At 38.9% G+C, this 13,792-nt stretch overlaps 1 protein-coding gene across 2 annotated transcripts in view; it reads right to left on the bottom strand.

The window, feature by feature from the left end:
• BTBD7 (BTB domain containing 7) overlaps positions 1-13,792 on the bottom strand; it is a 57,557-nt gene that overhangs the window by 21,645 nt on the left and 22,120 nt on the right. For both annotated transcript variants that reach the window (XM_065636478.1, XM_065636479.1), the window contains exon 3: positions 9,106-10,185. In XM_065636478.1, coding sequence (XP_065492550.1) covers positions 9,106-10,185 — 1,080 coding nt within the window. The remainder of the gene's footprint in view (positions 1-9,105; positions 10,186-13,792) is intronic.

Raw genomic sequence — 13,792 nt, 5'->3', positions numbered from 1 at the left:
TACACCATTCATCCCAAGTTAGACTCTCCATTTACTTTTGACAAAGGGGTAAGTGTAGAGTCATGTTTCAACACACCTGCTTCATCTTTTACCATTACTGAAGTAATATAGCACTTCTCAGAGCTACCTATTACCATTAGGTTACATATTATTATTATTACTACTACAAGTAAGAACAGATGCCTTACTATAGATATTGACCTCTAACCTGCATGGCGAAGACCAGTGAAGATGCAGCAGAGATTGGCTGGAGGCACTTGGAACATCAGCCCCATCATCACTGGCACAGATGAGAGCAGAGGATGAGAACTGCTCTGAAATACACTCCTTGGGAATAAGCACAGGGCAGAGAAACTGTCCCCTCTAGATGGGGGAATTCCCCAGAAGCCTGAAAGATAAACCTCACTCTGAAATCTTAAAAAAATTCTGGTCAAGAATCTGAAAAACAGTGTTATTTAAAAAAAACAAAACCAAACCCACCTATCTTTAAAAAAAGCTTATAATACTTCAGCAGATGTCAGAAATAGGAATAAATGAAGTCTGAAGCTTTCCACTCCGGGATCCATTTTTACTTACAATTTTCCTTACATTTTTACTTACACAGTTAATGACTGACATTGCATTTAACTTTGTTGCGTGAGTCCCTCTTACCTGCCCTTTTGGGGCTCAAAAAATGAAGATGTTAAGTTAGCAGTAAACCTGGCATGGCAAATGAAAGCTAACCATGACTTGTTACAATATGCTTAAAAGAGGAGTTGGTTTCCCTGCTGTGTTGCACCAAGTCTTGCCCTGCTGAATCCTAACATAACTCTTTGCATGCAATTATTCGGTTTGCACGCAAGCTGACTTCAGTAGATGATTGCATCCCCCTGAAGTCTAAAGATTACACATAAGGAATCCTCTATTTCAAAGACAGTATGTAAACTCACTCACTGAAATCAGTCATAAACAAATTCAAACTGTAAGAGCAAAGAGACTTATCTCAAAGTGAATGCCACTCGCAGTATTTCATCTGGCATTTACTTTTGAAACAATAAGGATACCTGCCCTCTGCAACAACAGAAAACTACGTTTCCGCAAGAAATGCAGTTCCAAAGTTCTGAGCAATGCTGATTTATAGAAACAGAGCATCAGCTCGGTCTCAGTTCTTCTGTCAAGTCCAATTATTGCACAACTACCAATAATACATCATCATCAGGTGAAAAAAAGCTCATTGAGGATCCCTAGCAAACAAAACAGTCCTTATCCCAAGTAATTTTAGCAATGTGTCAGAACTGTGGGATTATTAAAAGTATTTATTCCGACGTAAGCATGAGGTAATAATTAAAGTGTTTTCTGAACATCTAAATAAATTGAGGCAACCCAATTCCAGCTATGGAAGGAATCCAATTTTTTTTTCTTTGGCAGAAGATTTTTTTGCTTTAACAATCAGCCACTTGGCAAAAAAAAAAAAAAGAGTCATCTAATAGCCACAATATTGTTCTTCACAATGGAATAGAGCATTTTTCTCCTATGAGTACTATTTCATAACATTTCGGCTGCAGCAGCCTTTCCAGGATCCATCTGCAGTGTCCCAAACTGCTCTACCACAAGCTTCTGTGACCAGTAGCATCTTTCATTTCTTTAGACTCCATGTTGAACCTCTGACAGATGACTATCACCTTTTGGACAAAAAAGGCTATTCCACGCACTTCTTTTGCTGGATACCAACAGGTTTAGAAACAAGTCCCTTCTGCTTCCCCAGTTCTCTCTCAAATGCAGTTCCACAGCCCTTCCAAACAGAAATAGCTTGAGCCCACATTTAGCATGCTAGCTAGTAGCTTGGGATCTTATCAAAACAGTTAAAAGACCTACTAAAAAAATTAAGTGGCTTCGAAAGTTAGCAAGAGTGGAATTAGGTGAAGTTTTTACTACAGAATTGTTAGCTTGATTTAACTCACTCTGTGGTGGAGACCTTTCCCCTAGACTTCACATTGACACTGAACTGGAGTCTAGAAGCTATTTAATGTTTTCTTAAGTTTGTTGCATTAGGACAGAGCATGCTGGCAATCAAGAACCATAGTTTTTGAACTTGCTGGCATGTAGGGAAAAGCAGAGAGGCATGACCTGCTGCTAGTCTGGACTGCAATATGTTTGGAAGTTCCAGAGATGCTCGTCTCATCCATCCATGAACACTCTCGCTGCTCTAACCAAGCTTCTGATGGGAACAAAAAGGAAAAAAGTCAGCATTTGTTCAGCCTCTTTCCCACATCTCAGAGACCCAAAGCTGCAAACATGTCCTGTACCCACTAAGGATTCTTTTGAAGGCAGCCCATGCTCTGAGTCTGTGGGAGCTGCCACAGAAGCTAAACCCCTTGTACAGTGGTATAAAACCAGATCGTCATCTTCTTGCACTCCACATCTCTTGCTCTTCTGTCACACTGGTGCATGGGTGGCCACTCAATGAAATAGTCAAATCGCCTCTGTCAATCCTGCTTCCAGCAGCATTAGATCCCCAATGGCACAAACCTGACTGCCAGTACAGAGAACAAAAACAAGGAGAGGACTGCAGGAGACAGGGCAGCAGTGCTGCTTCTGACAGTAAAACAATCTGTGTCAGACTCAAGTGACCTCAGATGTTATAACTTGAGATACATGGCGACAGGAACTTAGGTTCTCCACAGCAGTAGGCAAAACATCAGTTACAGAAACAGTAAGAGCAAGTCAGAAGACTTACCCAGCACCAGCAGGGAACTACACCTTTTTAACCGTTTATCACATAAGCAGCAACTGTCAACAACTTCTACTTTCCTGTAACTGTATTGTGAACAAGGGATCTTGTTCAACATCCATCTTCTGGATACAGGCTGACTTTCCCAGTTTATTAACATTTATCACCTCCTGGCAGCACCATATTCTCTGTCTTAAAGGAATGTGGCAGGTTTCTAGCTTATTGAATTTTTAGTGCTTTTCTATCTTCTTCCCACAGTGTTAAAAAAACATTTAAAAGGTGATTAAGTTAAAAGTTAACTGATGCCAAGCCTGTTAGTTGCAGGTGCATTCCTTTTCCACACTTCAGAACTTGGAAACAAACAAGTTTTGGTTATATGAAGGTGCAAAACTACATGAATGTTTTACAGAAAAGAAAACAAGATCTCAGTAGCATTAGAGATAAAGAAAGGTTCAATGGGCATTAGTGGTCAAACACTGGTGAAGTCTGTTGCTAAGTTCACTATCTCTTTCGAGCTATTTTTGATCCCTCTACTCATTTTTCTAAGCACAAAAATTTAAAACATTCATGTACTCCCATCCTTGAAAGGCTGAATTCAAAGTATTATAGCACTATTAAAGTATAAAGTATTGTTTTTTGCTTTATTCAAATACAAAGCTGATGACTTTATAGTACTTCAGATTAACTGTCAAATCAAAAATAAAAAATGATCTGAAGGTTGGGTCAGGCAGCATTTTGTGTTATACTAGCCATCCTTCCACAGTGAAAACTTTAAGTTATGTCAAATCAAATACAGCATATTAGCCAGCCATTTGAAATATTAAATTAGGGAGCAGACAAAAACAATGCAACTTGTGCTACTTAAAAATATTTTCAGTTATGATATAGCAGTTATAAAGCCGTTAAACATTCTAAGATATTAACAGCTGGATTTTTGAAGTTTTAAGCTTAGCCAGAAATGTAAGGTAGCTGTTACACATTTAAAGCATTCAATATTTGTGGCAAAAGCTCTTTAATGTTTTCTCTCCCCCAAAATGGAAATGAATTTACTCTTCTGCTGCTGTCCCATGCAAAATGCATGAATTTGGGAAGCCTGAAATCTGCATCTACATCTTTGGCTGCCTGCAGCCATCAGTTGATAATGGTCCTGGACTGGGCTTCAGCATTCCTGAAGCCACACATTCAGCAGCAGTCGCGGGCAGCGCAGCTGATCCAGCTTAAACAGAAAACAATTGTGGGTCAGAAACAAAAAGCTGCCAACTCAACTATAACAAACCAGTGGGAAGAACTTAACCCAGGAACAATGAAGGGCTGAGAGAGGAAGAGCTGATGTTCAGAGGGACCGCTGCCATCACTGGTCAGTATTTAACTTCCTAGGACACAGGTAGCTGAAGGAATAACCTGAAAACAGTGACCAGATCTGTGTCTCTGCAAACTATGACATTGCAAACAAATTCTATGTGCCCAGTTGCACAACTCAATGCAACTGCTCTAATCAAGAGCCTTTCTACTTATTGCTTTCTCCAGTCTTCATCTTCACAATATAAAACTTAAGCAATAATTTTAGGCCTGAGTACAAGTGAATCATTGTAAGGAGATAATAGGCCAGACTTATGTTAATATTTATTTAATCATGCCCAATTTATTTTGAAGTTAGAAGTGCCAGACTAGTTCCTTTGAGCATTCCTACTGCACTGATATATAACTGACACCCTTGCTCTAATCTTCCCACAGTACATTTGTGTGTATTTAATACTGCTACTCTAGCCTTCCTGGCATTTCACTATTTCAGCCCTGCTGAGATCAAGGGCACTTTTGAAGTCAGGTGACACCTGCCTCTAGATCAAAGGCTGCACTACTGAGCATGGCTTTAAAATAAGTTTCTTACTTCTTATTCTTGTCAAGGGTAAAGTCAACACCTAAAAAATAAAAGGAAAGCAAAAAGTCTGAAATGAAGTTATTTTTTGTCAATTTTACTTTAGAAAACTTTTTGGAATCAGCAGGCAGGAAAGATTTCCAGAAGAACCTATTTCATAAGGTCCGAGTATCCAAAAACCTTTAACAGAAAAACATACTGTACCATGACCTCAGTGAGACTATTCATGATAAACAACAGGAGCAAGATGCAGAAGGGGATTCATATATTTAATATAGATATCTAATAAAATTAAGATACCTGAAGTCAAGCTTCTTTGCAACAGCAGTGGATGTGGCAGCGCAGTCAGACTGGAAGGGGGGATTATTTTAACCACGTGTGATGAACAGAACCTATCTGGTTTTAATAAGTGTGTTACAGAAAAGGAAGGAATAAGTGATTTTAAACGTCATCTTTGTGAGTCAATGTGTCAAAATGATGGCACGAGTACAGCTGACAGAGAGCACCAAGGCAGCATGGAGACACAAAAGCAGGAGCAGAGTGCGGAAACATTCCAATAAGGGATGTGCTTGAACCTCCTGGAGAGGGCTCCAATTCCCACAGCCTCCCTGAAAATAGTGAAGAGCTTCACTTTCTGATAGTTAACAATTACTGCAGCACCCCTAACAGCAGTCTCAGTCCTATTAGGTACAAAGGGGTTTCAGTATCATCAGCTCTACAGATGAAATATGCCTGTTGATTAGTGATTAGTTCATTTATTCAAATTAGTCCACTCAAAGATCCAATTCAGTTTCCCTTGGAAGATAAGTGACAATCATCAGCTGAAACAAATCACGCTGAAGGCAGAGTAAATTCTAAATAAAGTAGTCTTGCTTTACTTGAATAGTAAAGATTCATAGTGTATCCACTGATTCCATCATAGGGAAACCATCTATCAAAATACAACAGTCAGAAAAAGGAATATCAATGTTTTAGGAATGGGAAGATTTCCATGGAAAGAGTCAAAGCTGAATCATCTGCTGAAATTGAAGAAAAATTACAACATCTGGATACTTAGAAAGATCCCTGAAGACAAATCAAACTAAAATCTGGTGAAAATAAAAACAGTTGATCAGAAGCTTTAAAATACATCAACTTCACTTGACACTTCGTTACAAATACCCAGCCAAAACTGAGTAAAAGTGAACAAAATGAGTTGGAAAGAGTATCCAAGACTTTATATGTAATGAGCCCAAAATATTTTCCAGGAAACCAAGGAGACAAGCTTTAGCAAGTTTGCAATTGGTTGGCACGAGTGAACTGAATCAAAAAACTTGAGCCAGGGGATGTGGAAATCTAGAAAAGAAACTTAAGACATTAGCTACTGTAAAAGCCAACTGATGGGATTGGCCAGAACTTGGGCAAACTGCACACCTGCAGCACAACAGAGTGGAAAAGTGCTGCCAGCGGACCAAGCTAAGAGATTCCATGAGAACTGCCCGCTCAGTGGTCTCCAACACCTACACAATGCTGTCTCTTCTAGCATCACTCTGCAAGACATCAACAAGTCAGATATTTGAGTGACAGCTTCCAGCACAGACGTATGCTAGTTATGGAATCAGGGAGTAGCAGGGATGCTACTGAAATGAAGTTCTCTTATCTACTTCATGTTAAGTATCATAATAAGGGAGGACAAGGCGCTATGGTTAAGTGCTGAACAGGAATGGTTGGTCGCTACTAAAGCACATAATTTAAGTGATCTGTTAGTCAAGTGCAGACATATAGTTTTCCCTGATCAAATAAGCTTCCTTTTAATTTTGATTATAAGATTATAGCAGAACAATTCTGCACTGTCAGCACAGTACCAATGACCTAAATATGAACTCAGCAAATTATGAAACTATCAGATACTGACTTCACTGGCAGATATAGATTTTCTACAGACTGCTTACTGCACATATTTGTAAAATCCTAATTAGTTCAAGTTAACATCTAGAATTTCAGTATCTGAAGGGATGCCAAATTTACATTTGCTAGTACTGGATAATTAACAAATTTTAATCCTTGCCTGATTTTACTGCATTTCACCCCTATGCAGAACAACCTCCCCCCTAGCCAGCTCACCACTTTTGTGGCCAGACACAGATTTTCCCAAGGAAAGAAGAAACTACCTCTGAAGGCGACTGCATCCCTCCACCTCCCCCCTAGTGACTGCCCCCAAAACACTACAGCTCTGGTTCATCCCAAGGGCCACCAAGACCGAGCCCGCGCTGCTGCACCCACTGGTCTCAGGCACCCGCATGTGCTGCCGAGGTGCCACCAGCCCAATGCAGCTCCTGCTGCTGCCTTTTTGCTCCCCAGGGGTAGTGTTGGGGGAGAACCTCCAGGGAAAAGTTAAGGTGTTGTTACTGCTGACTCATGAAATACATATTGCAGAGCAGCACTGGTCTGTAGAGCACTACTGAAGAGTGCTGGTTTAGGACATGCTGATCCACGCACACACAAAAAGTGAGCAGAAATAATGAAGCTCAGTATCAAATAAAACATCAGTTCTGTTTTTCACCATTTATTAACACCTGAAAAATAAAAGCTATTTTCCTATCTATAAGTTTGTCCAAGTGTCTCTTTGAAGTCCTCTGTCTATCATTGCTTATCTGCTTGGATTTAAGTTACACTGCTTCACCAGAGCACCTCCAGATCACAGTTGTTCCAGTTTAGGTTTCCAGTCCAAGGGAAAGAATTACACCCTGTTCATTCATGAAACAGTGCATCATTATTCTGCGTCCTACTGAGGGCTTCATTCACAGTTTAATTCCCTCATTACTATTCCCTGAGCACACGAAATCCTTTTAGCACTTGCATATGTGCATGCACCAACACTGGGAAGCCATATACTTATATCACCTTTTTATTTCAGCTCATTTTCCTTTCTTGCTTTCAGTTGATCTACCAAGTTGTCCTGTTCTCAAGTACTATGAACTTGCAAATATTGTATAGGAATGAATTTAACACTGTAGTTCAACTACAGTAGAACTTTTTGCCACTTCTACATTAAGTTAAGCAAGATGCAAACAGACTGCAGAGGGTCCAAAGGACTACCACGAAGATGCTAAAAGGGCTGGAGAACCCAGCCTAGGGGGAAAGACTGAACGAGTCAGGTCTTTTCTCCCTGGAGAAGGCTTGGGGACATCTCAGCACAGTATTCCAGTAACTAACAGGCAGTTACAGAGAGGACTGAGGCTCTCTCTTCACAGGGAGCCACATGGAGAGAACAAGGGGCAATAGGTACAAGTTGCATCCAGCAACATGTTGATGTAAGACATTTTTTACAGTGAGAACAATCATTCACTGAACAGCCTCCCCAGGGACATAGTGTAGTTCATCACTGGAGGTTTTCAAGATGTGATTGGACAGAGTGCTGGATAATCTCATCTAGGCTCCCTTTCGCAGAAAAGGGTTAGGCCAGAAGATATTCCAAGGCTCCTTCCAACCTGGGCTGCTGTATGATTCAATAATTCTGAGCCTAAGAACAGCTCATTCTCATTCCTGTAGCAGAAAACCCATCTCCTTTGTTTTCTGCCAGTTTTATTGCAGTAGGACTACTTCAGCTTTCAGCATTATCTGAAATCCACTAGCTTAAACAAATCACATTGTTGATATCTCAAGTGAATTCCACTCACCATTTCTCAGCTCAGAAATAAAATTCTCATCCCCCACCAGCAAGACCTGAAGCAATTGCCATATCCTGTTACGTGTAATATGGCTACTGAATAGTTCAAACACCAACAGATGAAAGAGCAAAGCTCCTTCCACCACAAGAGGTATTATTCATTATTAGGTCACTGTTCAGGGCTCCGACACCTCACCAGAGATTGCAATATCCCTGGCCTGCCTCCAGGTGCAGGAAGTAAGCTGTCAAGATCTGAGTGATCTTCAAGAATGATGGACAGAAGAGAACGTTTCTCAGCTTTAAGTCTGAAAAGTTACTGCCCCTCCCTTCAGTTCTGTATATGAAGAAGTGGATACTAAAGACCTAGGACCAGTGCAATTAAGCCATTTAAATTCACCTTTCAATAGCAAGATTGCAGGCTTGGTGTATCCCCTTTGACATAAACTACAGAAATAACAAGGCTGTAAACTTGAATTATTAACATATATGGACACTTCATAACAAGTCAAAATATTTCATTCTCCCAACAAAGATCTCTTGTATCTCCCCATCATTTACACCCAAAAAAATGGATTATAGATGAAAGCATATAAAGATCAGAAACATCAAGATCAGCTATACATATTTGACGTAAATAACATATTTCAATAATGATCTGCATACAGTTAAAAGCTTTCACACAGCATTTCTTCAGTCCCCAGAAAAAACAGATGCATTATCTGCAACTTACAGACAGAAAATAAATTTACTTTTCTTAAAGGAATTGTCAGCCACTGACAGCAATGCTAAAGAGCCAAACTTACATTGCAAAATAGCTAAAAATTGTTCTAATAAGGTCATCTATTCCTCAGCAAGGACAGTATTACATACCTTGTGCAAGCATATTAAACTCCAAGAACAGTGCTATGTGATAAAGCTCCATAGCTTCTTCAGCCCTAGTCATGTTTAGTTTTCCTGCTACAAGAGCCTGAACTTCACTTAAACTGCCCACTGAGGGGCTGGAGTGCAAAACTGAGAGGTCCACCACATCCGTATACATACAGTTCAAAATGACCTTAGCATATTTTTTTGGTATGATAGATTCATCCAATATAATTCTAGTTGGAGTTCGTAGAGTTCGGTCTGTGATTTCTTCACCAGTTCGTATCCTCCTCTGCAGCAAGTGACGAAAAAACGGAGATCGTGATGAAATAATAGCTTTGTGAGCTCTGAGCTCTTCATCTAGACAGTTCTGACTTCCACCAAAAGTTTCAACCAAGTCAGAGTTGGATGAAAAGCTAAGAACCACATCGTAGTAGCACATGTAATCAAACAGTGTGCGCATGTCAACATCTAAGGAATTTGGTGTTCCAAATTCTTCACTAAGCTGCACAAGGATATCAACATTTTGGAATCTCGAATCCTCCATTCCAAACTCGCCCGTATAAAGGTAGTGTAGCAAAGCAGAAAACATAGGCATATCTATGCCAGCTGTGTTAATATCCATTATTATTTCTGCCCCATACTCTGGTGAGGAAGAAAGCAGCGTCTTAAAAAATGGACATCTTGCTGCCAGTATCGCACGATGCACAGGAAAACAAGTTTCTTGAAATATTAAGTCTACATCGGTACAGTATTTGTACTGATAAAGTTCAGCCATGTCTTTTTGTAGCGTCCTGGCTTCTGGTCTTGCCAAATTAGCTTGTAGATAAAGTTCCTTTAAGGCTGACGTCCCTTCATATTCTTCTACTAATGCATTAACATCTCTGACATCCCAGCCCGAGAGGAGTTCGCGCATCTGCTTTGCATGATCAGCAGATCGGCTGGATTTCCGACGCTTAATGAATTTCTTTTTGAGGGTGGCAAGGCCAGAGGTTTTCTTTTTCTTGTCTTGAGGTTTCTCATGGCCATGGTCAAGGCTGTACAGCTTTGATTCACAGCCATAACCTTGATGAGAGTAGGATGACGTCCCTGAAGGTAAAAGGGAAAATGGAACACATTTATTCTTTAAATCTAAAAGGAAGGTCCACAACACCTAAACAGACCTTCTATGTCCTGCAAGTTAACATAGTTTTTCCTTCTCCTCAGATCAGATAACTCAACAAGTTGGGAACCCAACTGAAACCTTTTCTAACCATTAAGAACAAATACTTTTTTTTTTTTTTAATGTACGCTATTTTAAGAACCAAGCAGTGCCAGCTGATGCAGCTCTGCAGCACATGGCACACTTATCTACTCAGGAAGAGAACACTGTGGTCATAACATTATAAGTGTCATTGTATTAACTACAGGAAGTGAAAAAACAGCCTTTTCAAAAACTTGTATCATCTCGGTGACTTGTAGCATCCCCCCCTCCATTCAAACTGTTTTTCAAATTCTGTTCTCCTACCACTAAGTGTCATTTCAACAACAAAAAAAAACCCCATACCTGTCATCAGACAGTTACCACAGTCACAAGAAAAAAAATTTTAAAAAAACCCAAAAAACCCACGCACAGTACCAAAACATTCAAGGAAATTTAGGACAAATAATTTTCAATGCAAATTTAACAAGAACGTAAAAATCCCATCATATGATAATCAAGTAATGCCAAAATTCAAACACATAATACGGGCTCCTTTCCACAGAACTATAGACACGAATTTGTGCATACACCCCATTTAAAAGAATATGGAGAATGTAAGTTTTACTGTATTAAAGATGTCCTTTGAACAGAGTGTTATACTATATAAAGTATACCTATAATTATTTTCCCCTCAAAAATAATTTATAGGGAAGTTATGCTATGTACCAAACATGTCATGAAATGAAAAATGGATTCTCCTCAACGCTGTCTGTGTTACATACCTGGCCTGTTCTGCTAAATGAACCTTTGCTGATTGTCAGTTTGAACCTGGCTGCATATACAGTAACACTGGGAGCAATTTAGCAAGAAAAAGAGGAATTAGAATCTGCATTTTTAGAAATAATGGAAAAATGAAGAACTGTTTTAATTTAAAAAATTGTTTAAAAGTAAGGTTAAACAGAAGCATGACTCCCACATTAAAGGGTTATTTCCTAATTTAACTTTATTTACAGAATTTTCACTCTAAGCTGGATGGTGAAAAACCTCACACAGGGGAAAAAAAAAAAGTGCAGAAACCCAACTACTACTTCCAGACAAAAGAAACTATAAGAAAATTCTCAAATGGTATACAGATTAGTAACAATTGCAGATTCATGCAAAATAGTAATTTTCCATTTTCTGTTGGGCATAGTTAACATGTTGCCATTAGAACACTTCTGTACCTTTACTACTTGTTGCCTTTTTTTTGATCTTTTAAGTCCAAAGCATACCTATCCACCTGAGTTTTTGTGGCCTTTTATAACTTGTTCCATCATTTCTCTCTCACAGTTCCGTTTGTTTCAAGTAGATTTGACGTGATGCTATTTTGCTATGCTATTTTGACAGTGATATTACGGGTCATTTGTCAAAACACAGTGCTTTTAGCTACCATGTTATTTCAGGTAAGTATTTTTTAAACTTTGAAAGACAGAGGAGCAATTCAAACTTGCACTTGAGAGCATGGCAACTGTAGCAACCTAAGATGTCTGTAAATTGTCTTATTTAAGCCTCAATAATTCTAAGTAATCTTATATCCTAGGTTTTACGCCAAGCTAATTAAAACTCCCTCAAATCATGCAACACAATGGTTTTACGATTCATCTGTAAGTGAAAACTGGGAAGAAACTTTGCTTTCTTTGAGGAAAGACCTCTATAGCCATTTTATCCATGCTACATTAAATTTTGCTTGACCAGGTAACATGCTATTTTAATCATATTGAAATTTGAATACATTAAAAAATGTAAATTTAAATGAAGAGAACAGCAGTAACTCAAGAGAACTTCAACAAAGAGGTTGTGCTGGTTGTGCTGCAAAATCCACTATAAAAATTCCTTCCACATGCTGTATTAGAAATATGTGTGTGTATATATACATATGTATATACGTAAAAAAAGTAGAGATTTGGTCTCCTACTGATAGAGACAAGCCTAGAATTTCTGCTCCATTTAAAAAGTATCAATTACATTCCACAATAAAAGTATAATGATGCTTTGGTCACCCTATAATGATAGATTCTGCTCCAAGAAAACATGCCAGTTCATTTCTGTCTGAGTTATTTTGGATTCTAATGGCAAACTTGAGTACATGGAATAGTCTCTTACATTCCACTAAAGTAAAACTAGGACACCACAAATCTCAGTTTCTTTCGTCCCCAAAGACTGCTGTGAGGCAAGGTATTACTAGTATGTGAATCACTGCAAGATACTAAAACACCATTCAAATTTCTGTGTACCCTGAGCTACTTACAAGATTTAACTTCAGAAGTACTGCAAACAGTGCTATTAACCATCACTAACAAATAAAATGCTGCTGTAAAAGTGCCATCACACAACTGCTTTTTGCTAGAGGCAGGAGCAGAGATGCACCAGTACAGCCATCTGGGTTCACAACAGCTGGTGCCCCCGTATCACTCAAAGACAGAGTTCTGAAGAGCCGCTTTTTGACCTGCCTGTGTTCCTTCATAAGGCAGCAGCATTAGAACTAGGAAAGAGAAATTTATTCCCCACTTCTACACTAAAAGGCACCAATGTATTAAATGCTGTTACAAAGCAAAAGCTACTTATGCCCCTAGACATATCTAGCTTTGAACTGACAAATATTTACAAGAAACAGATGACTGCCAAGAGAAACTACTTGGGCACTTGACAATGAATAACGGGATCTGTCTAGTCCTCTGCGTGCCTACACATTTTAAAATCTAATTATAGATATCTATTTAAAAATAAACATCTTGAACAGATGTACCACCCTAGAACATGGTGCGAAATCCTCCTCCTGAGTGTTGTAGACGAAACACCAAGGAGATGACTGGTTAAGCCTTCACTAAAGTATTTTTTTGTATCACTTCTACTGATTTATCTCCTCTTCATAAACTGTAAGCAAATTCAGCATAAAGTCAACTAACAATTGGAGCTCATCCTATGAAACTACTGTGCTTTGCCAGATCAGTTCTCGGCTTTTAATATTCACCCTACATTTAAAAGTAACATGGTGCAACTTTCATGATAAGGCAGCACATCTAAAACAAATCCATAGGCCTGAATCCAGTTTCCAGGAATAAGGCAACTAATGCATATTCTGCAGCTATTATAACTCTAGTCCCCATATTTCCAGTTCTACTTTGGGGCAATAAATAGATTTAATGCCTTCTATATTAAAAAAAAAAAAGTAGAAGTTGATTTAACCTTAAAACATCATTATTCTGACAAGTGATGAAAACTTCAGCTATCAATTTTAGGATACATCTACTTTCTACTAAGACAGCTGCACAAACCAATCATTCAAACAAAAATAAAGATGAGAAAGAGCCAAACTCCACAAAGTGGGAAGAAGAGATGTATGCCTGTGATATAGATAGCACATTTACTCTACTAGCACATCATAATCAGATTTCAGCAAGAATTTTAACGAGAACACTCACTTGCCTCAAATGAGACAGCCACCTGCTTTTAGACCTTCCTCAAAAAAAGTCC

The sequence above is a fragment of the Caloenas nicobarica genome, chromosome 5, assembly GCF_036013445.1.
Source record: "Caloenas nicobarica isolate bCalNic1 chromosome 5, bCalNic1.hap1, whole genome shotgun sequence".
Lineage (NCBI taxonomy): Eukaryota > Metazoa > Chordata > Aves > Columbiformes > Columbidae > Caloenas > Caloenas nicobarica.
This window is presented reverse-complemented; position numbering and strand designations above follow the sequence as displayed.